Source organism: Ursus arctos, unplaced genomic scaffold (genome assembly GCF_023065955.2).
Source record: "Ursus arctos isolate Adak ecotype North America unplaced genomic scaffold, UrsArc2.0 scaffold_23, whole genome shotgun sequence".
Taxonomy (NCBI): domain Eukaryota; kingdom Metazoa; phylum Chordata; class Mammalia; order Carnivora; family Ursidae; genus Ursus; species Ursus arctos.
Genome location: NW_026622908.1, coordinates 30,930,492 through 30,955,803, shown reverse-complemented (window position 1 = coordinate 30,955,803; position 25,312 = coordinate 30,930,492). Strand labels below are relative to the sequence as shown.

The window sequence follows — 25,312 nt, the reverse complement described above, 5'->3', positions numbered from 1 at the left end:
CTTCTGCTTTCTGTGTTGTGTTTCTTCCCCCTCCTGCCTCCCCTTGTCCTAGAGCCTAACTCCTAAATCCCTTGAACATAGTTTTGTTGTTGTTGTTCTCTGAAAATGGGGGGAGAAGAGAGAGATTTCTCCTTAGAGTTCTGTATACTGAATCGCAAGCTGCCTTTCCTAGGATTCTGGCAAAGCTGACTCAAGGAAATGGCTTAATACAGCATTTCTGCCCCAGGCCCACCAGGCTGTCCATGAATAGCACAGCGAACAGAACATTGTGTGAAAGGAAGCATTTTAGCATCATTGAGCAGAACAGAGCACTGCTGTTGCCAAGGTGTTCTTAGTAGTGTCTAAGTTGTCTTGCTGCCAGCGAGACCAGAGCATGACTCGGGTTTCTGTGAGCTGCAGACTTTCCAGGAAGGAGAGGTGTAGCCACACTGAGAACTTAGAATCTATGAGTTGAGGGCATCTCCAGCTAAGGAAGAGGAGGTCATGGTCGAAACAGGCTCCCAAAGTAGAAGTTCCTAAAGAGCACTGTCCCCCTATTTCAGGCCTGGGGGTTGGGGGTGGCGCCCCTTACTTGTGGGTAGGGTAGAGGCAGCAGCCCTCTGTGCAGGTCTGAGTAGGTCTTAATAGCTCTGAGTTGGAGCTCATAAACAAGATTCTGAAATTGTTCTTTGATGTCAGTAATACGTCCCAAGGTCCCTTTCTGCACATGATAATGTGTCCCTGAATTACAGTTCCAGGCTAGAAAGGTTGCAGAGTGAGGGAGTAGCATACTAATTTTTGCATAAGCACACACTGTCTCAGAGCTATTGGAAGCCTAGGAGGTCATCCTGACCCTTTTCTTTTGTCTGCCTTAGGCAGGGCTGCAACTGTACCATTACCACCTCCTCACCCAAGAGAGATCGTGTACCCACCCTCAGTGTCCCATTCCGTTTCATTGCCTACCTGTCCTTTAGGTGGCCAAAAATATTTCCATGGGAAACCCTAAGTCGTTGCTTCCTATTGATTCCTGGGCCACAGTAACCAGTGTTGTGGGTTATTTTTTTGTTGTTTTATTTTTGGCAATTTTTAGTGACCTCTGACCCAGTTCTCAGAAAGGAGCCCCCAGTCAGAACCCACAGTTAATTGGTCTGCTGGTGGGGACTGTCTGCTAAGAGGACAGGGGTTAAACGAGCCAGAAAGACCTTGGCATCACTTGCCAAGGTCAGAGGATGAAAGCCTGTATTCACAATGCCTAGGATGTGCCTTCTGTGGGTAAACAAAGAACGTTCATCTTTCATTTCCCCTTCGGGCAGCCCTCAATTCCCTAGAAAAGACAAACCTGTATGATCTGTCTTTGTACTGCAGACATTGCCAGTTTAACACAGATAGGTAACATTTGTGTAATGTCTGACAGAATCATGACACTTGTGCATAACCCTGATATAAATTAGAACTGTTGGCAAAGTTGTGATCGCCTGTACCTTTCACCAGTGCTTGTAGGCAGTTGTGTGCCTCTCCGGCTTTTTTTTTTTTTTTTTTTTCCCTTTGCCATGCTGAACATATACTTTTGATCACTCAAAGCTTACAAGCTTTGATCCTGGCCCTTCTGTCAGGGACCCCGGCTTAGATGTATCATAAAGCAGGAGTGGTTGACCAGTCTTGCCACACCCGTCAGGCTTCATTTATAGATCCTCTGTAGCCATGAGGCTTGATTCCCAGTGCTCTTGCTCCAATCAGTCTTTCAGCAACGTTGCTGATGGCAGGGCCTTCTCTGAGGTTTGGCGACAGGACCTGTCCATAGACCTGTAGTTCACCAGAGTGTTTGTGACCGAAGCGGGGAGATGTTCTTGATTAACTGGGGAGGGAATCTGACTCCAGACATACTTCAAATCACTGTTAAGCTCAGATCATCCTTTTAGCTCTTAGGTTCCAGCTAGTCCCAGAACATATTTGTCACCAGCTCTACCAGCAAGGGATGAGAATAGTTAACTTGAGTTTTGCCTCCTCAGTTTGCCTTTCTCCACCCTCACAAGCAGTGAAATGACCAAAATATAGATAAGAGAGAAAAGGAAAAGCAGAAATTGTAAATAAATCCATTTGTGGGAACAGGGAATCATTAGTGATTGTAAGGAGGATGGTTACAGAGAAACCTTAGAGAACAATATGCAGAAGAAGTGAAAAAATAGACTCTTATTCCTAGCTGTGGCCCTGTTGAGCTTGGCATCTTGTTCTCATGCTAGAAATCTCAGATCGTAAGAGTCCAGGAGTCTCACCATGATCCACCCAAGGCCAGGCCCTTTGACATGATGCAGCCCTCCTGTCATTCTCCAGGGCTCTCTTATCCTCCTTTCTTTTGAGACTCATGCAGTTGTTTCTAATGACATTTAAATCTTTGCTTCTCTTCCTATCTTTGGGACTATTGTATTAACCTTCTGTCTGCTACCTCACTTCCTTTTCCATGCTAGCCAATGAGGAACACTGGCCAAAGGTATGTAAGATCATTTTTCCCCCTTTCTTTCCCTCCCCCTTTTTTCCCTTTTGTTCCCTTCTCTTGGTATATAGGTCGTCCTCCAAAATACAATGCAGTGCTGGGGTTTGGAGCCCTTACCCCAACATCCCCCCCATCCAGTCATCCTGACTCCCCTGAAAATGAAAAGACAGAGACCACATTCACTTTCCCTGCACCTGTTCAGCCTGTGTCCCTGCCCAGCCCCACCTCCACAGACGTAAGTAACTTGGGAAAAGCACGCTCTCTTTCTGAGAGCTTAAACTGGGGAAACCGTTATCATGTGTTGTCTCCTTACTGGCTGCATCTCCTTGACTAACCCTGGAACAGTACACTGTAGACCGTGTAAGGCGGCTTTCCGCCTGGGCCCCAGGTCCTGCCATGTCCTTGAGAATCACTTACAACATCAGGAGGCTCAGTCAGAGTTGTTTAAATCTGGATTTGATTTGCTGTGAATGAGTTCTCAGGCAGGGGGATGGGGTGGGAAGAAGCCAGCTCATATAACTGAAAGGTGCCCAGGTTTCCATCGTCCATGTTTTGGGGTGAGGAAAAGGAACAAGGCGCACGTTTCCCCGGCAGTCCTTGTTTCCTGCTTCAAGTAGAATTCAAGAAGTGGGAAACTTTTCTTTCAAGCAACTTTATTCAGCAGAATTGATCAAACAGGGTCCTGAAGAAGTGTCAGCTGTTTAGTAGCCCGCATGTAGAAACTGCAGGACTGTAAACTAGTACCCTGAGATGTTCTTTGTTTTTATTTTGCTTTTTTTTAAGTTTTTAATTTTAATTCTAGTATAGTTACCATACAGTGCTGTATTAGTATCAGGTGTACACTATAGTGATGCAACGGTTGGACACCTTGTACTCCGTGCTCATCATGATAAGTGTGCTCTTTAATCCCCTTCACCTGTTCCCCCCACTCCCCTGTGGTGACCGTCAGTGCGTGGTTCTCTCACACGCGCCCTAAGATTTTAAATGAGCACTTACAAAGCAGTGATTGTAGTCAGCAAATACTTGCTGAGCGCTACCATGCTGAGCAAGGGCTGTTCTTGAGGCTGGCGATAGAACAGGGAACAAAACCCGACTTCCTGCCCTCAAGCAGCTCCTGTTACAGGGCCAGAGGCAGGCGAAAAGCAAATGAACACATTAAAGGTAGCGGTTAAGTGCCGTAAAGAGAACTGGGGCAGAGTAAGGAGGATAAGGAATTATGGCAGCAGGCTCCTATTTTATTTTATTTTTTTATTTATTTTTTTTTAAAGATTTTATTATTTATTTGACAGAGATAGAGACAGCCAGCGAGAGAGGGAACACAAGCAGGGGGAGCGGGAGAGGAAGAAGCAGGCTCATAGCAGAGGAGCCTGATGTGGGGCTCGATCCCACAACGCCGGGATCACGCCCTGAGCCGAAGGCAGACGCTTAACCGCTGTGCCACCCAGGCGCCCCCGGCTCCTATTTTATGAAGAGAGGGAAGAGAGCCTTTCTGGTAGGAAGTGGAAGGTGTGAGAGTATGTCAGGGGGAGAGCATTCCATGCAGAGGGGACAGCAGTGCAGAAGCCGTGAGGTGTGCACGCACATGGTGTGGAGGAAAGGCAAGAAGACCAGGACAGCAGGGCAGAGGGAGCGCGGAGATAGTGGGAGATGACTCCCCAGAGGTGGCAGGGCCCAGGGTGCAGGACCTTGGGGCTTTTACGTGGAGGGAGATGGGGGACCACTGGAGGACTTTGAGGAGAAGAGTGACGTAATTTTTCAACTTTTCATTTTGAAAAATTTCAAAGCTACAGGGAAGTTGCAAGAAAATACAAAGCAAATATATACCTTTCACCCACATTCACTGATTGTTACCATTTGCCACATATGTTCCCCCTACACACACAAACACACACACACACACACTTTTTGTTGACCTAGTTAAGAAGTTGCAGACACTGTGAATCTTTACCCGAAACCCTTCAGCATTTATCTTCTAGGAGCAAAGATATTCTCTGAAATAGTCACAATGCAGCTATCAAATTGAGGACACTTCATATTGAGTAAATATTATTCTAGACTATATATTCCATATTCAGGTTTCTCCAGTTGTCTCACTTTGTTTTTTCTGCTCCAGAATCCAAGCTAAGATCACTCTTGATATTTTTGTCATGGTATTGTCTCTTTCATCTCCTTATTCTGGAGCAGTTTCTCAGCCTTTCTTTGTCGTTCGTGACGTTGACATTTCTTAAAAGGTAGGCCAGTTGCTGTGTGGAGTGTCCCTCCATTTGGATCATCTGATTGTTTCCTCAAGAGTAGACTCAGGGTATGCATTTTTATAGGAACACTAGATACATGATGGTGCGTCCTTTCCAACAGATCACGAAGAGCAGCGTGTGCCGTCAGTCGGTCTGTCCCGTTGTTGGTGATGTTAGCTTTCATCTCTTAACATAGATTGCATCAAATTCTCCACTTGTAAAGATGCCTCTTTTCTCTTAGCAGAGATAGCTTTGGGTCTGTTTAAGTATCCAGTTCCCCAACAAACTGTTACCCAGTGGTTTTAGCATCCTTTGATGGTTCTTGCCTGTGTTTACTATTTTTAAGGTGTTTACAAAATCAACTTGGATTTTAAAAGGATCACTGTGTCTAAAACCTAGAGAACAGACTGTGGAGAGGATAGGATGGGAGCAGGGAGACCAGTTAGGAGGCAAGAGCTGAGGACGGCTTGGCCTGGTGGGGTGGGAGACATAGAAATGGAGGAAAGTGACTGAGTCTGCATATATTTTGAAGAGCTGGCAGGCTTAGATATGAAGTATGAGAAAAAGAGAATAGTCAAGGGCGAATCCAGAGTTTTGGGCCTAAGCAACTAACAGGATAAAACTGTCGTTTACTAGAGATGGCAAGAGGAGCAGGTTGAGGAGGGAACCAAGAGTTTCAGTTTGTACATGTCCCATTTCTTTTGTGAATTACAGACCTTGTCTTTAGGATCACCTTCAGGTAAAATGTCCCTTGAACTGGAAGGTTCTCAGTGCTTACTAATGGTGTACCCTTTTCCAAAGAACAAAACAATACCGTATGCACATTCTGAATTGAAATTCTAGAAGCCGCAAAGGAAGTGTCCTCTTTGGAGGACCAGGTCATAGTGGAGTTCTGTTCTCTGGCAGCCTTCCTTCCTTGGACATAACTGGTGACTACAGACTCAGCCTTGCTCTTGAAATTCAGAATTTCACCCAGCCTGCCTGAGTTTTGACATTAGTAATTGATACAGGTTTTCTACCTGTCCTGAGTAGAAGGTTTTCTACCTGTCCTGAGTAATGAGTACCAGGAGTCCTTGTCAGAAACCTTGTTTGCTGGTACCAAAGATCGTCCCAGCTTTTCTTCAGCAGAAGCATTGCCGGAGGGATTGCTGGCTTATGACCTCTTGGTAGCGGTCTTCCACAGGGTGTACAAATGCCGGGGAACAGGTGATTTTGTGGTTCTGCGCGTGAGTCTCTTTCCTAAACATTGACCCCTGATGGGGGATCTGTGGCTTTCTTTGAGAGACTGAACCCCAAGGTTCTACTCGGATCAAATCACAAAGTAAAAGCTTCTGCCAGGTTTTGTCTTGAAATGCAAACACTGCTCTTTTCAGAAATCTGAAGGTGAAAGAGGCTTTTCTAAAACCACTAAATATGTTAGAACTTCCTAAGTTAAACCTAGTGGAATGGATTTTTTTTTTAAGATAATTGACTTCTACTTTTACAGTATCCCAACAGTGGTAGTGATTAAAATCACACCGGATTCTGTGTGTTTGCTGCTGGGTCAGACAAGCCCCAGCAACATTAATTAAACAATCACAGCTGAGAGGCAAGCATTTCCTGGGGATCAGTAACCGTCTAGAAGGACTTGGTAATACAAAACCCAGCCAGACACTAATCCTCAGGATAGACCTTGTTGCCACTATCATTTTATGAGAAGGGAAGATACGTTGACATAGTTACAAAATTCTTTTAGCAAATGATGAAGTTGCAGTTGATAATAGCCTGGGTGTTTGCAAGAAACATACATGCTCAGCTCCTAGCAAAGAATCGCGGGTCACCATCTTTCAGTTTAACGTTTGGTTTATGGTGACAACTCAGTCACCAAGGCCTGAGCCTTTTGACCTGGAGCAGCCCCTCCATGGGACTTCCTCTGCTGTCTTTAAGCTAAGCAGAGAACCATTCTGGGTAGATAAAAGCTATACCCTGGCATTTTATTATTCATTTCTATGGGCAGTCATTCTCCAAGTTTGGTCCCTGAGACTCTTTTCGGGGTCCATAAAATCAAAACTATTTTCATAATAATACTAAAATATTCTTTGCCATTTTCATTCTCTTTCTCTCAAGAGTAACCAGTGAAGTCTTCCAGATATTACATGACCTGTAGCGATGTCATAACTCTGATGGCTCATGGAATGTGCACTTGTGTGTTCTGGGGTTTTACAGTTTTTCAGTATACTATTTTTGTAACTTACTGTGATTCTGTAATTATTTCAAAACCGAAAACTTTTAAAACTTCTAATACAGTAAATATCAATAAATATAACTCACATAAACAAAAGCTCTTTGAGGTCCTTAGTAATTTAAGATTTGTAAAGGGGTCCTGACACCAAACAGACGGAGAACTATTGCTCTAGAACATGGAAATAGGATAGGAAGCCTTCTTTCCTTTCAGAACTTGAAAGAAATCAGCTAACTTTTATTTACATACTGTCCGCCCTCCACTTCTTGATGTTCTCCTGCTCAGGGGCAAAGGAAAGGGAGAACTCTGTACCCAACAGAATACCCAACACTTTTGTTTACTTCATCCCGGGTAATTTATCTAGGATTCATGTGAAACAGTCTCTGAAACCTTAAAATTTTTATAAACTTCATAAAGATGCAGACTCACACAGGACTCAGGTTCAAGAAAGACTGTTTCTCTAGAGAAGAGTGCCTTTCAGCCTGATTTTAAGAATGCAAGAAGAAGAAAGTTACAGTTAATTGAGGAATGAAGCCTTAACCTCTTTTGCTGCCTCAAAGCTGAGCTTGGAGGCCGCACACTCGTGCAGTATTTTTGCTCGTATCCTGAGTATCTTTTTTATTGCCCAGAGGTCACATTTTCTTACTAAGAAAGACTAAAAACCAGTCCACACTCGGATTATCTTTTTTGCAGCCAGTTTTCTAGGCTCTGGATACCCTAGTGAATTATAGCAAACGTTTCCATTTCTTTAGAGAGAAGCTGTAGGTCTGGGAAGATAAGTTCCTCCAGCAGTGGTGGCTGAGGGGTTCTGTAGCATAGACAAGAAGACTTGAGCATTGCTCAATGCTCCATTGCTTCCTGTGCAGAGTTTCTGTATCAGGCCTTCTAGCAGAATAGCCCAGAAATCTAAAACAACACGCTGGCAGCAAAGAGGGGGCTCCCAGCTGTGGCACTGCCTTGCTGGCTAACCTCCGGCATGTCCCTTCGGTCTTCCTTCCCATGTGTCTCTATCGGTGCTATTCCCAGAACAGGCCAGGGATTGACCTGCTGAAAAATACCTTTTCCCTAAATACCTTTTTTTTCCCCCCAGTGTTCTTCTCTCCAATTTAAGTAGCTCTGCTTTTTTCTGATGGTGCCTTCTGTTCAGGGGGCTCCAGCAGACTTACCTGAGAACCCGCACTATCAGAGGTGGGGGCGGGGAGACAGGCAGAGTACACGGGGGCTGCTTGTCTTTTTCCATCTGGTGACGTATTTTATGGGGAGGAATAAAGCCTCCAGCATAGAACGGTCCATTGAACAGCAAATGCCAAATAGTGGTTTTAAGTGAACATTGTCAGCTGTTGCTCTGGCTTTTTAAAATTCTTCATGTTAGAAAGCTCATGTGAGTTTAATTTGTTCCTGACTTAATCTTTTCTCATTTGAACGTGCACTGTATTTTTTCTCCCTGAGCAAGCAAAGAATTTAGTAAAATTCCATTTCTTGTCTGTCTTTTCCCAATCCTGAACTCCCCTAAAAATGATGGGTAATGAGAATTGTTTGTGTCCTATCGTAGTAGAACACGTTATGAATGGGTTTCAGTGGCTCCCACCTTTATAATTCGTGGGTTGGACTCTACCAACACATAAGTGCTGAGCTGTCACCTGTAAAGTTAATTTGGGCCTAGGTGATTACACAGCTTTTCTGTAAACTCTAGTTTAAGGATGCTGTCCCTGCCCAGGGAACCTCAGTCGTACGGAACAAGTGGGGGCCGTGTCCTTGGTAATTCCTACTTTCCTCGAATACTTTTGTAACATGTTGGAGGGGGCACAGCTGATTGTCCTGAAACATACATGTCCAGAATGTGCATGTTAACATTCATATTTTACCTTTTTTGTCCTTTCTCTTACCTTTCCTCTCAATTTCCTAGGGTGATATCCATGAGGATTTTTGCAGCGTTTGCAGAAAAAGTGGCCAGTTGCTTATGTGTGACACGTGTTCCCGTGTGTATCATCTGGACTGCTTAGACCCTCCTCTGAAAACGATTCCCAAGGGCATGTGGATCTGTCCCAGATGTCAGGACCAGGTACTATGGGTGGGTCAGACAGAGTGATGGGCTGAGGAGGAAAAAGTACAGTCAGGAGGACCTCCTTTCCCCTCAGGTCTGGGGGAATGGTGGAGTCTTTCCCACTCCTGGTAGTTCCCCTGGCCACCTCTGGTCTGTTCATGGCACCGCACTCACCCACGTAGCTTCCATCCTCTCAAGCTTCTCTGTCCTGTTACTGAGGTGGTGAGTCTGTGTGTAGGTGTAAAGACTCTAACTGCTTCCCTTTATTTAAAATGACTTACCTTCTCATGACCTTGCTCTTTAAAAGCCATAAGACTTTCTGCCTCTTTCTCTAAGAATGGTCCAAACCCAGTAGGTGGTTTTGAGACTCTTCTTTTGGAAATAAAACCCTTAAAGGAAAGTGCCCAATTGACTGTTTAATTCAAATAACAACAGTTTCACCTTTAACCTATGTTGTCGCCGGGATCAGAGAACTAACTGTAAAGTGGCCGTCTTACTGTGGCATGGACTTGAAAGGCAAACAGTAATTGTCCTAGCCTCTTCCCTTCTCCTCTGTTCAGTCTGCTCTCTTTTTCTCAACTATCCGTGTACCTTTATGTTCTTATGGTAAGCTGTCTCCGTCTTTTTTGGAAGTAGGCAAAGTATAAATAATAAACAGACCCAAGAGCCCAGCAAGCTTTGGGATGCTGCTCAGTTCTTTGGAATCCTGTTTGAGAGAATTCCAGTCTTTCCCCTTTTAATCCTGGTCCTCATCCTACTATCTTCACGAGATAGTAGAGACCATTCTCTCTGTGTTCTCTCCTGGTGCTGCGCTGTGACCGTCTGATAATTTTCTACACAAGGTCTAGATTATACTTTAGTATTTGGAACTGATATTTAATCTCCTTGGTCAGGCTGTCTTTGAGGGACATATAAAACTAAAATTGAGACAGGCCGGTCACGGGTGCGACTGTCCGTGCGTGGCTGCTGCCATCATGCAGGCTTGTGGCTTGTCTGCCAGCGGTTCTGTCAGAGTAGTTGGGCCTCATATGTGGCATAGACGAGAAGCTAGCAATGCCCAGCCAAGTCCCAGCCTCTTTCCAAGCTGGGGCTCAAGTGGCTTGGCTTTTCCTGTCAGGAAAACCTCATCCTTTCAGGAGTATCTGGAACTTCATGGTCTAGAAAGTATAGACCAGGGTTTTGCAACCCTGCCACCATAAATCCTTCCTGGATTGTGTCTGCCAGTAGCTACAGACACGTTGCTTGTCACTACGCAGGGGATATGTTTATACCTCCTTTCAAGGTAAAATTCTAAACTGCATTTCAGATGCTGAAGAAGGAAGAAGCAATCCCATGGCCTGGAACTTTAGCAATTGTTCATTCCTATATCGCCTACAAAGCAGGTAAAGAATCGTCCACACTCCCTTTTGTGTAAGCCTCCCCTTGCTTAAAAAAAAAAGTACTGGAATGCCACATTGTTTTGTTTTCAAAAGGAAATTTAAAGTTAAAAATGAAAAGCTTTTCTTGAACAGAATGAAAAGTTTGTGTGGTATTTTCTTGGGGAGGAAGAACGAGAAACGGCATCTTGTTTAGAGCCAGGCCCCTACCACTGACCGTTTCCTTAGCATGCGTGGCTGTACACAGAATAAGGGAAAGTCGAGGTGGGTGCGATCTGCACGCTGGCTGGAGCTCAGGGCAACTTTGGGCAAAATATCTTCTTTGGCCAGCATTCTGAACACATTGGCCTTTTCAAAGAATTTATTGTTAAAAAGTTTTGTTTTGTTTTCAGCAAAAGAAGAAGAAAAACAGAAATTACTTAAATGGAGTTCAGATTTAAAACAAGAACGAGAACAGCTAGAGCAGAAGGTGAAACAGCTCAGCAATTCTATAAGTGTAAGTAAACCTCATGCTTCACTGGTGGATACAGCTAGGGACCCTTCCACGTGCACAAAAGTCCATGTGGCTCCAAGAGTGGATTCGGGTCCTTCAGCGTAACAGCACAGGTAACTTGGGGTGGACACAAAGTTACAGTTTGGCCCTCAGGACAGGTGGCCAGTTGGTATCTGGTGCCTTCGCCAAGCTCTGGAACCTCCCATCGGCTTTGATCTGAGTGAGGATTTTCAGTCTGCAGGCTGAAGAGTTAAAGTAGCGGCTACAGCAGGATGGCCACCCCCACTGTGTGTTCCCAAGTGGGTTTGGGAGGACTGTGAAGCCTCTCCCTCGCCAGGTGGACACAGATCCGGTCCCTACAGAGCAGCCTTTCTCGTCATCCTAGTTAGTGGTCTGTCTGCATGGCCCCTCGCTCCCGTCCTTTCTTCCACGCCCTGCTGATTGCGTCTCCAGGTTTTCCTGACCAGCCTGAGGATGAGAGGCTCCTGGAGACGAGTATTGGAAGTAAATACTGTCCAGCCTGGCCTGTCCAGGTGGAAACCAGGTTGTATCTGCAGCAGAGATTCTGGGCCCCTCCAGAGCGGGTTTTATTTCTCGTTGAGTAGGTGCCCCTCCCCTTGTTGGAGCCAGATGGCTTCAGCCCTCGTGGACAGCAGGTGGTACCCTGGACTTGGTGGCAGTTGGGCTGTCCCACTCAGCTGCTTTCTCCTCGTCACCCTACTCCCCGTGGCATGCAGGTTTCACATCTCTTTGCCTGCCTAGAACAGAAGCCAGCAGCAGGGGGAGACCGTAGGCCAAAGGGCAAAAGACTGCAAGTCCATGACCGAGTGTAAGGGTTTCTATTGGCTGCAGTGTTTGATTCTCCCAAATATCACTGTGCTACCCCAGGCCTGCCTCTAAATTCTTGCCATCCGAGTGGTCCTCGGTAGCCCTCAGATTGGATCCAGATACCACTGGCTTGTTTTCTACCCTTGAAAGCTCAGTCCAGTCCAGAGCACATTGGCACCCATTTGCATGGCAGAAGCATACTGAACCTGCCCAAACCAGCTTCGGTGCAGCTCTGGGAATGTTGTTTTTAAATTGCTTTTATTTTGTAGCGTTAGAGTGGTAATTCACATTTGGTTTTAAGTCCTAGTGTCAAGCAGGGTTGGCTTTGAAACCACTCACTGGCACTCTCCCTGCTGCCTGTGGGGCCTCCTTCTTCCGTTGGGCGCTTGTTTCCCCTCCAGTGCAGAGCAGAACAAGGCCTAGGCCAGCACACCAGCCGGCAGGGTTCTTTTCCCCAGAGAGGGCTGCCAGGCCTGTCAGAAATTAAAAGCCACAGAGGCTCAGTGCCACTGCCCCTCTCATTTGCTGCAGAAATGCATGGAAATGAAGAATACCATCTTGGCCCGGCAGAAGGAGATGCACAGCTCCCTGGAGAAGGTAAAACAGCTGATCCGCCTCATCCACGGCATCGACCTCTCCAAACCTGTAGACTCTGAGGCCACTGTGGGGGCCGTCTCCAACGGCCCGGACTGCACCCCCCCTGCCAACGCCGCCACCTCCACTCCGGCCCACTCCCCCTCCTCCCAGAGCTGCACAGCGAACTGTACCCAGGGGGACGAGACTAAATAACAGAGCCCCGCGAGGAGAAGCCACGGGATCCCGGCGGCAAGGAGAGCAAAAACACTGAAGACTCTAGAAAGGCAAAGCCGGATTTCTTCTGGAAAGTACAGAATTCTTTTGGTTCTTTGGTTCCAGAGAGAGAGAAGATGCTTGTGCCAGGTGGCACCAGAGTTTGCCAATTGATCCTTCTTATTCTGTGTGTACATGCAAAGATTGGACCATGTTACATGAACTAGTGCCAGCTGGAGGTTCTGTGCCAGCACCATGCCAAGTGAAATAATATATTTACTCTCTCTATTATACACCAGTGTGTGCCTGCAGCAGCCTCCACAGCCACCATGGGTTTGTTTTTGTTTCGTTGGGTGGGGAGCAGGGACGGGCGGAGGGAGGAGAGCAGGTTTCAGATCCTTATTTGCCGAGCCGTTTGTTTAGGTAGAGAAGACAAGTCCAAAGAGTGTGTGGGCTTTCCTGTTTCTAAACTTTCACTACTATAAAACCAAAAAAAGGAAATCGAGATTTAACCAACCCCAGTGCCCAGAGGAGGGATGGGAGGGAATGGGAGGGAGTCGGGGTGGGGAAAGTCTATCAAATAAGCAGTATTTCCTATTGTCTGGGGTGGGGCACAGTGCCCGGAGAGGTGGACACCGAGGACAGCCACGGGGTCCTTCTCCCGCGCACTCCGCTTCCCGCCCTGGGCGCCCCCCCGCCCCCCCGCGTTCCTTCCCTGCTTTGGCAAATTGGCGCGCATCCCCGTGGATGATCGGTTACCTTCCCTCTCCAAGGACAGGCAAGAGGCCGCCTCGGCGGGGCCATTGCCCGGGGCAGGGAAGAAGGGTGTGTGTGTCCAGGGAGGAAAAAAAGGTGGATCAGTGATTTTTACTTGAAAACAAGCTCCATCCCTTTTCTATATTTATAAGAAGAGAAGATTCTGAGAGAAGCAGCACGCGACCCAGGTGTGTGTGAATTGAATGGAGATGTTTCTTTTCTCTTTTTTTAAATTTTTGTTTTGTTTTGGTTTGTTTTGTTTTCTTTAAGAAAAAGTTTTATTTTGTTGTTTCTTTTACTTTTTTGGTAACAAAAACTAAAATAAGGAATAGAAAAGCTGTTTTTCAGGCTGACAGTCAATTAAGGGTAGTCGAGGCCGTGCATGGTAGAATAGGAATCATAGTGTCAGTGAGGTCCAGTGAGTCCGTGTGAGTCCTTGTGTCATCGTTCGGGGCACTGTTTTTTATGCAAGGGCAAAAATCTTTGTATCTGGGGAAAACAACAACAACAACAACTTTTTTTTAAATTAAAAAGGAAAATAAAAGATATTGAGGTCTTCCTAGTGTTACTTAAATTAAGATCAAGGTAAGAAACATTGTAAAAAAAAATTACAAAAGTGCTATTTGTTTCCTAAAAACAGTGATTTCTATTAAAAAGGTGTCAGAACTGGAGAAAATGCTGTGTAGTTATAATTTTTTAGCACAGAACCTGCTGATCATGATGACATTTTGCTGTTTGTGTCTCAAGACTGGTGGGCGAGTCTCCATGATTTCTGTCCTCTGGACGACTGCAGCCCTGATGGGCAGCGGCCGAGCCCTCCCACCACTCTCCCCTCCTCGGAAAGGACTGTCCTCTCTTCTTGGCGCAGGGATCTGGGCTTCTGTTTTTGAAGCCCACATGGAGTGTGGATGGTATCAGGGCCCTACCCTACCCATTGTCTCCTCGGATTTTGCTAGAGCAAAAGGCTGGTGCCTATATAAGATCCCTTCCTTTGGTGCTGCTCTCCGTCTTTCAGCCACCAGCATTGTGAGTGCCTGGGGGACAACTTCGAAGGACATGGCCAGTGACACTCATTGGTGCCCAGGCACCCTGGCCTTGGTGGGAGGGTGCAGGGGGCAGGCTGGCTGCATCAGCCCTCGGTGCTGAGAAAGAACAAAGGAGTGAGATGTCTTGAGGGTACATGGTGTCTCTGAGACAGAGCCCCAGGGTGGCCTTTGTGTCTGTCTTGCCTTTGAAGAGGTCTGACTCTCCAGCGCTTTCTCTGCCTGCTGGCTCCAGGTACTGGAGATAGAGTTTACTGCCCTTTGCCCATCCACAAGCTTCCTGGGCGACCTTTGGCTAGAATTGCTGTGCTTGCCTTGGCTTGGCCTGTCTCCTTTTTGAGAAAACCAGGGTTCTGAAAGATTCAGACCATTTCTGTCATCTTGCCTCGTGCGAAGTGAATTTTGTCAGGTGTGTGTCCTCTTCAGAGACCTTGGCCCATCGTGTGCCTGGCCCACAGGAGGGAGGCAGGCGCTCGTCGCCCCAGCTCTCCTGGGACAGCTCTCCCAAGCCCGCCCCATACTCCATAATGGCCAGAGTCTAGGAGGGGCAGAAAAGGTCCCGTTAGTTTCTCCCTCGCCCAGTTAGGCCCAGAGATCCCAGTTAGAACCCTGAAAGCAAATTCAAGAGAAAGGGTTACTTCTTAGGTCAAATATGCCTCATCTCTACCGGCCATTTCATCTTCCTAGGAATGTTAGGGGACTAAGAGTGGCTTATATAGGCGTCAGAGTCAGGCCCTGGCTGCGAGGTTGCCTGAGAGGGACAGAGGAGCTCCCTTTTCTCCTGTAGAAACCAAGGTGCTACGTCTAGACAGGGAGCTTTGGAAATGCCTGGACTAGTTGGAGAGGAATAGTTGGCTGAGGCTCAGAGCCCAGCAGCAGGCTGTGCACCCGGTCTTAAGCTCTCCCATTTGACTTGTCTGGGCCCAGAGACTGGGAGTTGCCACATAAGACCTATCTTTTCTTGAAAGAAGTTAGGAAACGATCATCACTAGAGGCCTTGGCTCAGAAAGGAGCTGCGTGCGAATTCTCGGGGTGTTGGGGGTGATGGGGGGCAGAGCGAGATACCACTGACCGGTATCTTGCCTGCTGCTGTGAGTACACATACTCTGGCCTCACCCGGGGTTGGGATAGGGATTCTTCCTAAAGTGCAGGTACGAGCTATTTTGTGAGTCCGCTGGTGTGGAGCACAAAATGCAACCCTGCCCCCAAACCCACGTTCTGGACTCAAATTCCAAAACTTAACTTACTGCCAAGAAAAGGCCCTGGTCACTCCGCCTCCTTTTCCTCTACTGTCCTGCCAAGAGAAGACCCTCTGTCTGTGCCCTAGACCTGTGGGTGCTTGTGACCACCCGAGACACACGTTCGTGATTCCTCACCTGGGCTGTCTCCACCTCCCTCTTCTCCTTCCCTCTGCTGCTCTTTCGCCATGCCCAGGCTTAGCTGCTCATAGGCACATCTCAGGCCAGCTGGCTTCGCAGTCACTTCAGAGCCCAGGGAGTGGCTGGTCTGGGACGAGGCGTTGGCTGCCCCTGGGCCCTTGATCAGGAGGCCAGTGGCGCAGGCACTGCACCCTGGAGCCGGTGAGGTCATGTTGCTGTCATCTTCCCGCCTCACATTCTTGCCAATGCCGCCCGCAGGTCCTTTTTCTTTGCTGGAGCCTGTTGGGTCTTGTCTCACCTCTGCTGAGCTCATCCGGAGTTCTGCTCTCTCCATTCCTTATCAGGCCTTTTGGGGCAAGCGGGCTCGGGGGCCTTCCCTGTGCGGGGCAGCATCCGAGTGCCCGGTTTCCCTGCGGGGCCTGCCTGTCCCGGCTTCTTCCTGGCTCAGGCTCAGTAGTGCAGGTGGGCACAACGGCCGCCCCCACGCCTCTGCCCGTAAGTGAGGGTGACTGTTTCCCGCTAGGTCTGCATGGACGGTTGCCCCTCCAGCCATCTCTGATACTTCCTCTGGGGGCCAGCAGAGCCTCTCTGGGCTCTTACTCCCAAGTCACACCGCGCGCGCGCAAAGAGGTTTCCTCCCTTCACTCCCTTTCAGGGTGTGGTCTTTCTTATTTATCCAAAGGGCTTAATTTAGGAGACTTTTACCCCAGGGGTAAAAGGCTCTCCTGGGTAGTGGGATGGATGGTGGCCCAGGTACGCTCCAGGCCCTGGGTTCTCCAGATTCCATGGCTTCTGTTGGATAGGGGCAACTCTGCTCTGTGTAAATGACTGTGGGCCTCACCCCCACCCCTCAGCTGGGCACCTTGGCAGGAAACAGGAGACCCATTCTCACCCTGACTTATAGCCGTCCTCGGTGTCTGCTCCTCTCCAAGGGAGGGGGCGGCCCCCGGGAAGATTTCCTTGGCCCTCCGGCATTAGTGAAGGGGAGGACGCTGGGGATCGTCCCCTCCAGAGAGCCAGGGTGGAACTTTTAAAAATAGCCCTCGTAGAGGAAGGGCAGGGCTCACAGATTCCACTTTGCTCCCCCCTCCCACGAGGGCCTTCCTCCCTGAGGACTCCGCCATCCCCCACAGCAGCCTTTGGCCCCTGCACCTCTGTCGTTGGGTCCTCAGCCCAGGGTAAGCTGCAGTCAGGCAGGACAGGACGGGCAGCCAGAGGTCAGCACGCTCCGAGCAGAAAAGAGCCAGCCAGCCCCCAATCCTGTCTCTTGTCCACGCCCTTTGTGATTTCAGTCTTGGTAGAACTTGTATTTGGAGTTTTGTGCTTCAAAGTTTTTTGTTTTTGTTTGTTTCATTTTTGTTTTGAGGGGGTGGGGGGGATCCAGAGCAGCTGATCAATTTGTATTTATTTATTTTAACATTTTACTAAATAAAGCCAAATAAAGTCTCTCAGCCTCATGGTGTTGGGTTTGGGGCAGGGGAGGGTGGGCAAGACACACTCGGGTCTGGGCCCTCCTGCAACTCCAGGGAGACTCAGCCCCTTCCCGGCTGACCCACACCCTCATGCCCCAAACCAGATGGAACGTGAAAACGAGCTTGAAGCACTTTAATTACGAAAAAGGGATGTACAGATGAAGACGGGGGAACCAGCCCCAAACAGCTGGGGCACCGGGAGAGTAGGCCCCAGCCATAGATAGCAGCAAGGGGAAGCCCCTGGACCCACCCCACAGGTGCTCCAACTGAAGCCCTTTCCACTGAGACTTTCAATAATTTAAATAACGGGGGGCGGGGGGGAAGGTGGCCAGGGTGCTCCAGTGTCCGCACAGAGCCTGTGAGAGCCAAGGGGGAGGACGGGGGTGAGCCACGCAGGCCCAGCCTCCGGGGGGGGGGGGGGGGTCAGGCGGGGCCTCGGGGCTGCTGCAGGGCCGTGAGGTATTTGAGGGCAGCAGCCCCATAGTGACGGGACAAGTCCTGGTGGAACTCATCCTTCAGGGCCTGGAGGCAGTCACGATAGGTGGGGCTGGAGCGGAAGCGAGAGATGTCAAGGCTTGGGGCGTGCGGCAGGTGGATGGCGAAGGCCTCGGGCAGCACCAGGAGCTCATACTCCTATAGGGGCGGAGGCAGATGGACAATCATTGCCTGGGCTGGGGGTGAGGATTGCAGCTCTGGCGGATGGGGAGCAGGCTTACTTGATAGCCCCTGACAGCCAAAGTAAGGTCAAAGGGCAGATTTTAGTCCTATACCGATGGAATTTCTAACAGTTCTGCCTAATGGTGCCGGTTGCTATGCTGCGGTATAGTGAGCTCCCTGGGCCTGGCGGCATCCAAATTGAAACTGGAGGCAGCAAGGCACCTCCTCACCTGGGCATCCAGCTCCACAATGTGGGCCACCTTGTTCCAGCCAAAGCCCACAAATCGGGGGTCATAGCGGGGACAGTCACGAGGCACGACCACGTAGGGCTCGTAGTCAGCTGCCCACTGCACACGGTATGGGGTCTGAGCCTCCCGCCAGCGGGCGTAGTCTGTGGGCGCGTGACCCTGGGGCCACTCGTGGTACCTGTGGAACAGGATGGGGCAGGGCACCGAGCTAAGGCTAGGAGCTCAGTGAGAGGGTGGGGGGACCGGGGTGGGGACCGGGGTGGGGCACGGAGCCGAGCAGAGCAGCGGCCTCTCCCACCTGAAGGTGTACAGGGAGCCAGAGTCCAGCAAGGCCAGCAGTTCGGCCTTGGAGCTGGGGAAGCTGAAGCGGTAGCGTAGGGTCTCGAATGCTGGCACCACCAGAGCCGCTTTCCGCTCGCTGCCCAGCTTCAGCTGCTCGATGGAGGCCCTGAGGGGGAGTCCCCGTGAACGCGGCAGAGGAGGGAAGGCTCCGGGCCCAGCGAGTCCCTCGCTTCTCTTAGCCGCGGGACCCCAGGCCGGCTGGCCCTACCGCCCCGCAGGAGACGGACTCGAGTGCAGCTGCTAGGGAAGCAGGTCCCAGCCTCCCCTCCTCTCCGCGGCAGCCCCCGCTCCTCTCTGCGGCAGCCCAGAGCACCGTACGGACCCCAGCTAACAGAGGACACTGAGGCCCAGAAAGGAGCCACCACCACTTGCCTAGGGGCCCCGTCCACACACACCCGTCCGCCGTTCCTCTCCCTCCCTCCCCAGGCCCACCTGAGGTAGTCATAGAGGGAGTAGGCAGGCAGGAAGTCAATGTCGCTGAGGAAGACGTAAGGCGTGAGGGCCTGGGCCAAGGCCACGTTACGCAGCTGGTTGACGGGGTAGAGGGGTCCCTCACGGTACACCACGTGGTAGGCCACGTTCTGCCGGGCAGAGAGCACTGCCGAGGCCTCGACGAAACGCAGGAACTGCTGGGCCTCTGCGTCTGTGAGGTACAAGGCCAGGCTCATGGGGCCCGGCCAGTGCCTGCACAGGGCTTCCAGCATCTGCAGCCTGGGGCGAGGGGGGTGGTCAGCCCGGCTGGGACACCTCCCCCGGGCAGCTGCCGTAGACACCCCTTCAAGGGACTTACTGAGCACCTTCCCGGGGCTTTTTAAGCGGGTCTCACCTAATCTTCACAACTACCCGCAGGGGGGGCCCTTTCCCAGGTAACAAATAAGAACACCAAAGGCCAGAGATAGTAAGACCTGCCCGTGGTCCCAAAGCTAAAGAGGAGCAGTTCCAGGCACCTGCATGATTCCCCAAACCCAAGCTCTCAACCACAGCCAGTGTCTCCAAATTCTGGAACTCCTCAAGCATGAGGCAGCGAGCAAGAGCTCTTCCTTCCACCCCCTGAAACCGTCCTCTAGCAAATCCCCAGTCCAGCCCCTGCCTAGCCCCCTGCCGCGGCCCTCAGCACTCTCACCGGTCCATGGAGAGCTGGGCCACCAGGGTGACATCGTGAGGCTGGGGGGGCGGCGGCTCGTGGGGCAGGAAGGTGACGTGCACGCGGTGCACGGTGAGCTGCTGCTGCCGGAACTCGAAGCAGGCATCTTCCTCGTCCAGCTGGGCCAGGGCCCGCTGCACCTGCGGGGGTCACAGGAGACGAGCGCCAGGGCTGCGGCAGGAGGGTAAGGCCCCAGACAGGGCCAGGTCCCACCAGAGCAGAGAGGGGACAGAGCCTCCCCAAGGCAAGGGAAGGCAGCTCCCTCTCACCTGCTCGGCCCCAGGCGGGGGTGGGCTGGGGCACCCAAAGAGCTCTCTCCGCAGCAGGTTCCCGTCATACTCCAGGAAGGTCAGGTAGAGGTTGCGGAAGTGGTCCACGTGCTTGTTCTTCACGCGCAGCTTCTTGGGGGAGTTCCAGTGGATTACCTGGGACCCAGGAGGGTCGTGTTCAGGGGTTGGGAGCCGGGAACGGAAGCACACCGCTCGCCCCCCACCCACTCACCTTGAGATCAGACGCCTCTGAGTAGCAGCGCTCAGCGAGCGTGTGGTCTGACAGCTGAACGTTCCAGACGCAGGGCAGGGGCTGCACCAACCTGGGGTGCTCCTTGATTACGGCATTGAAGATGTCCTGGGCAGAGACCGCCATCATGCCTCGGCCCAGATCCTGCCCCCCACCCACCCTCCCACCGCTCCCCGTCCAACGCTCCCCCCAGACCTGGTCGGCCAGTGAGGTGGCGGGCAGGGTGAGGAGCTCCCGCGTGGCCGTCAGCTTCCACATCTGCTCCCAGCCAGCCTGCCGGAGCCGGTCCAGCCGCAGGAGGATCACACCTGCCCAGGGGAAGGGGTGGTCATGCCCACCTGGGCTAACCCTGCTCCTGGGGTCAGGGGTCACGAAGACGGCTTTTGAATGTTTACTTTTTGACTTATTGGTATTTTCTGACTGTTCAGACAGGAGCATGGACTGCTTCAGCCAACCATCATTCCTCTTGGGGGTGAAGGGGGGCACTACACAGCTTAGAAAGCACCTCCACAGCCATCTTCTCACACTCAGTGATCCCAAGGCTGACAACATCATCCCCATTTAATGGATGAGAAATCAGAGGCCCGGGGGACCAAGTGGCTTGGCCATAGTCATCCAGCACAGCCATGGTTGGAACTGTTTTCCGGCTCTTCGGCCGGTGTTCTTTCCACAGCACTATTCTTTTGGCGGGGGGGGGGGGGGGGGGGGTTCCTAGCATTCTGTGCCCTGCCCAGTCCCTGGGGCCTGAGGACCAGCGGCCACCCCTCCTGCCTCCCCCACCGCTGTCTCACCTGTGTTAAATCCCCGGCCCAAGGCAGGCCAGGGCCTGTGGTTCCTCCAGAGGTTGCCCAGGTACCAGTCGCTCTGGTTCTCCACAAGACCAATCACCTGCTTGTCTGGGAGGGGAGGGCACGAGGGAGCTGCCTGAGGCTGCCACTGGACCTCGGCTCAGGGCTGGGCCACCGCGGGGCCTGGACAGGCCAGGGAGGGGGGACTGGCTGGGGCTGGGTCCCAGGCCTCTCACCAGAAAAGTGAGCAAAGAGTGCCCAGAGCTCTGCGATATCAGAGGCGAAGGTGACATCTGTGTCCAGGACAATGACACGGGCCAGGTCAGGGGGCAGGGTGGCAGGCAACACCAACTTCATTAGCCCGTACAGGCCAGAGTAGTGCTTGTTGGGGATCCAGGAGACCTGGGACTGTGGGGGGGAGGGGAAGGACAGAGCATGAACCTGGCAGAGAAGGGCCTATGAGGGCCAGAACACACTCCGGGTGACAGGGGGGCAGAAGGCCCCGGGGAGGAGGAGGGATTTGAGCTTCTGTAGGTGTGATGGGACTGGGGGGGGTCCCAGGTAGGTCTAACCTCTCCCCCACGCCCCACCCCCCATGCTCTGGGAGGAAGGAAAGGGCTGGGCACCGCCAGAAAGAAGTGCAGAAGGGCCAGGGCTCCTGCCTTGAGCTCCTCTGCGTCATAGAAGCTGACCCGGACAGCGGGCACCATCCACGTGTGGAAGAGCATCTCCAGAATATTCCTGGCCATGGTATCAGTCACCAAATGGAAGTGCAGCGGATTTTTCCTTCGGGAAGGACAGGTAAGGGAAGCTGATAGGCCCGAGAAGGAAGAATATGGGACAAGACCCACCAGAGGGGCTCAGAAGTGGAAGCACCGACTTCCATCCTTAGTTTAGGTCACTGTTAGAACCACCTTCAAGGAAGGAAGGGACACCGTCCCCGTGGCACAGATGGGGTAACTGGAGCTCCGAGATCCTGCCCAAGACTGTGTCCCCTTCCCCACTCCTGACTCCCCCCCCCCCGCCCCCCGCCGGCCGGTTATACCTGTAGAAGAGCACAGATTTCACCAGGGTGACGAGGTCTCGGCTGGAGTTAGGTCCCGCACACACGATGGCCACGTGCAAGAGCTGGGGAGGGGACGCAGCGGTGGGCAGCAGCCCCACCCCCACTGGACGGTAAGAACCCACGACCCCACGACGGGGCTGGCCCGGCCCAGGGCAGCGAAGCCCTGCCCGGCGACAGAGCTAAGGAAGAGTGGGGTGGGGGGTGTGCAGCAGGAGTCCACCCTTATTTCACAAATGGAGAAACTGAGGCCGGGAGCAGGGTAGGCGTCCCCGGCCGGCTGGTCAGTGCCGGAGCCACCTGGCGGAGCTCGTCAGGTGTGATTCCCACAGGTGCCCGGGTGGCCCGGCTGGGGGCGCGGCGCCCCTAAGATTCCCGCCGCCAGGGGCCGCGCGCACCTACCTCGCACTTGGGCAGCGGCGGCCGCGGCGGGACGCAGTCCGAGCGGTTGTGGCCCCCGCGGTCCGCAGACGGCTCTCCGTCGAGGGCAGCAGCCCCCCGAGGCCTCCCATCTGTAGAAACACGTGGCGTCAGAGGGCCGGGGAAGGATCCCGGGCCCCTCCGCTCGCCTCCTCGCTCGCCGCGCTCACACTCCACGTCCCCGCCGAACTGGAAGAATCCGATCAGAAGCAGCAGGAGCAGCAGCGCCGCGGCCCCCAGCGCCCGGGGGCGCCCTCGGGGCAGCATGGCTGCCGGCCGGGGCGCTCAGGGCGGGGCGCGACCCCGGGCTGCGGGCTCCATCGCTGTCCCTGTGGATCGGGGAGGGAGGGGGTTGGATCAGCCTTGGACGACGGGGCCCGACGTCCACCTGGTCCTCCCTCTCGCTCTGAGTCGCCCCTCACCTGCTTCAGCGGCTCGGGGACCCCGACCTTCCTCTTCCAGAAGCCGGCCGGGGTGCAGGGGAAGGGGGTGGAGGCGCAGGCCAGCCCCGTCCAGAGCAGGAGCCAGCCCCGCCCCCAACCTGGGTTCAGGTTTCACCTCCGCTCCGCTGAGCCCAAAGGGGCGGGGAGACCCCGGGGGGCCTGGCCCCACCCCCTGCCTCGGCTTCCGACGCCCCCCCCCCCCAACAAGCCCGGGAGGAACCCGGGGAACCCCCCGGGATGGCTGGAGGGAGCGGGAGCAGCCACCCAGGAAGGCCCAGTCCCCGCCACCTGCCCTGAGCCCATCCCCCTCTTCGCAGCTCGGAGGCCCCATCTCCTCCCCTTAACGTCCCAACGGGGGAGGGGCCCGTGACCCCGGGCCCGGGATCAAAGGGAAGGCCGGGCTAAGGAGGAAAGAGTGGAATGCGGGCCCTCGAGGGTCAGGGACACCTGCTCTGGGCACTGGGGCGGGGCCGGCCAAGACCTGCCCGGGAGCCGCGGAGCACCTGGAGCTCCCGGGCCGCTCCACCCCTGTGCAGGCCCGCCTGGCTGCGCGGCCCGGACAAAGCCGCCTTGCAAAGGTCGTCTCCTGCCCGGGAGCTGGCAAGGGGCCTCCCTGACGCGGGGACCAGGATTCCTCACCCTTGCCTAGACCTGTGCACTGTGACTGTGGCTGGGACTGCATTTCTAACCCTGCCCCACCTTGCACCCCACAGCCGACCGCAGCCTGGCCTCGGCCCTGGCGGGAGTGGTGGGCGCTCTGGCCCCTGAACAAGAACAGTCACGGTTGGCTGAGCGCACTTTCTCCGTGCCAGGCCCTGTGCTGAGGTTTGACGAGCCTCATCTCAGTTAACCCTCCCCTCAGGCCTGTGACGCAGGCATTATTCTCCCCTGAGAAGAGAAGTGACCTGCTAGAACACCCACCCTTTCCCCAGACCCCTTCCTAGGCTCTTCCCTGAAGGCAAAGTGGCCTGCTGCTCTTCTCTGAGGCCTTCCTGCCCTGGACTTGCCCTTGATGTTCCTTCCGCCTGGATTCTACCAGATTCTCCCGAGGCCGGCTCCTCCTTCCACATCCCTTGGTTTATTTTATTCCTAGCACTCCTCTGAAGTTGACCTTGTGGACTTGTTTATAGGTCCCCCCCCCACCCCCCTAAGAAGGCTGCTTGTGGGCCTGGAGCCTTGTCTATCTCGTTCTGCACTGGGCGCCAGAGCCCAACCAGGGTCCAGCACCCATGAAGCGCTAAGTATGCACTGAAAGTGGATGGGACGCACCAGGCCTCTCCGAGACCCCGGGGTAGCCCAACTTCACCAATAAAAAGTGAGGGCCTGAGAGACCCTAACCCCAAAAGACGCTGTGGAAAGCAGTTCAGCATGAGAACCCCCAAGTCTCCTCCTTCAAGATGCTGGGATACCTTTCTCTGGGAGATGGGGGTTTTCCAGGAAGGTCCAGTTTTGGAGGCCAGGGGGAGTGGTTGCCATGGAGACTGATGGTGGCTCCCCGCACATCTGGATATTAAAAGGAGATGAGGGGATGGGCGTCTGGAACTTTGAGCCTTCAGCCCCCTCCCCCCAACCCTCATCTCTAGCCCCGAGCTGGAGTGGGGTGGATGAATCCCTCCCCCAGACCCTCAACAGAGACTGGGGATGGTGGGGGGAGGGTAATAAATGTGAGGGAGAGGGTAGAGCACACAGGTCAGGGCCTGGCCAGGGAGTGCGACAGGAGCTGGGGCTGCAGAACTTACTGTGGCTACTCACAATGCTGGCCCCTCCTTGCTTAACCTTACCACTCAGGGAAGCTGCTTGCCGAGGTCCTTGCTGGGCCTCCAAGAGCTTGCTCTGGGGCAGAGGGAATGGGAGGCAGGTGTGGGCATATGAAAGGGTGCTGGTCTTCTAGGCCTGAGACCTGGTCTGACCCAGCTCTGCCCAGGACTTTGCTGTGTGACCTAAGCCCAGTCAGGCGCCCCCTCTGGGCCTCAGTGTCCTCATCTGTACTTGTTAGACTGGACTAGCTCTCTTCTCCTGCAGCTCAGGGCAGACCAAAGGAGGGAGGTTCTGGCGCAACTTGCTCAGAGGCCCTTCCAGCCCAGCCAGGTGACCAATTCCAGGCAGGGACCCAGCAGGGAGGGGCTGCGCTGGGTGCCTCCAGCACACACGGCCACTCTTTGTTTCTGGAACCTAATCAGGCCTGAGATCTGGAGAGGAAATTCAGGCAGTTCTGCCGCCAAACTGGCTGGGCCTGTGCTCCTCTCCCAGTCCTGCAGGAAGGAGGAGAAAAAGATGCCAGTGTCCCTCACTCTGGGGGACGCTGCTGCTCTGTCCTCCACACCTATTCTCCCCAGAACCACAGGACCATCAGCCAGCCCTGTGAGTATCAAAGAAACCTCATACTCCCTGTCCTCGCTCTCTCCACAGCTGCAGAGGGAGGGACTGGAGGAGTGCCCACCAGTGAGGTTCCGGAATAGGTTCATTAAGATGGTGGGGTACACGGAGTAAAGGAGAGAGTCCCACACTGAATGCCCTGAGCCCTGGTCTTAACCCCAGCTGCTAACCTGACTCACGACCAAGTGGGCTCACTGTGTCACTGCC

General features: G+C 52.8%; 2 protein-coding genes across 26 annotated transcripts in view; one reads left to right on the top strand and one right to left on the bottom strand.

The window, feature by feature from the left end:
- PHF21A (PHD finger protein 21A) overlaps nucleotides 1-17,084 on the top strand; it is a 188,705-nt gene extending 171,621 nt beyond the window's left edge. For all 24 annotated transcript variants that reach the window (XM_044389001.3, XM_048213573.2, XM_048213535.2 and 21 more), the window contains 5 exons: nucleotides 2,542-2,705; nucleotides 8,832-8,987; nucleotides 10,276-10,351; nucleotides 10,738-10,841; nucleotides 12,198-17,084. In XM_044389001.3, coding sequence (XP_044244936.1) covers nucleotides 2,542-2,705; nucleotides 8,832-8,987; nucleotides 10,276-10,351; nucleotides 10,738-10,841; nucleotides 12,198-12,455 — 758 coding nt within the window. In that variant the 3' untranslated portion in view covers nucleotides 12,456-17,084. The remainder of the gene's footprint in view (nucleotides 1-2,541; nucleotides 2,706-8,831; nucleotides 8,988-10,275; nucleotides 10,352-10,737; nucleotides 10,842-12,197) is intronic.
- Nucleotides 17,085-17,203: 119 nt separating this feature from the next.
- On the bottom strand, nucleotides 17,204-22,900 carry LARGE2 (LARGE xylosyl- and glucuronyltransferase 2). Of its 2 annotated transcripts, XM_026512033.4 has the most exons (15): nucleotides 22,709-22,900; nucleotides 22,457-22,615; nucleotides 22,269-22,378; nucleotides 21,849-21,931; nucleotides 21,466-21,589; nucleotides 21,040-21,211; nucleotides 20,807-20,911; nucleotides 20,211-20,323; nucleotides 19,998-20,123; nucleotides 19,766-19,921; nucleotides 19,476-19,636; nucleotides 18,785-19,063; nucleotides 18,309-18,458; nucleotides 17,993-18,188; nucleotides 17,204-17,738 (listed from the first exon to the last, which is right to left on the bottom strand). In XM_026512033.4, exons 2-15 carry the CDS (start codon nucleotides 22,551-22,553, stop codon nucleotides 17,529-17,531), a joined length of 2,082 nt encoding a protein of 693 aa, XP_026367818.3. In that variant the 5' UTR covers nucleotides 22,554-22,615; nucleotides 22,709-22,900; the 3' UTR covers nucleotides 17,204-17,528. The 2 variants fall into 2 exon arrangements, with proteins under 2 accessions (XP_026367818.3, XP_048073606.2); XM_048217649.2 differs by having other exon boundaries at nucleotides 22,269-22,615.
- Nucleotides 22,901-25,312: the final 2,412 nt, after the last annotated feature.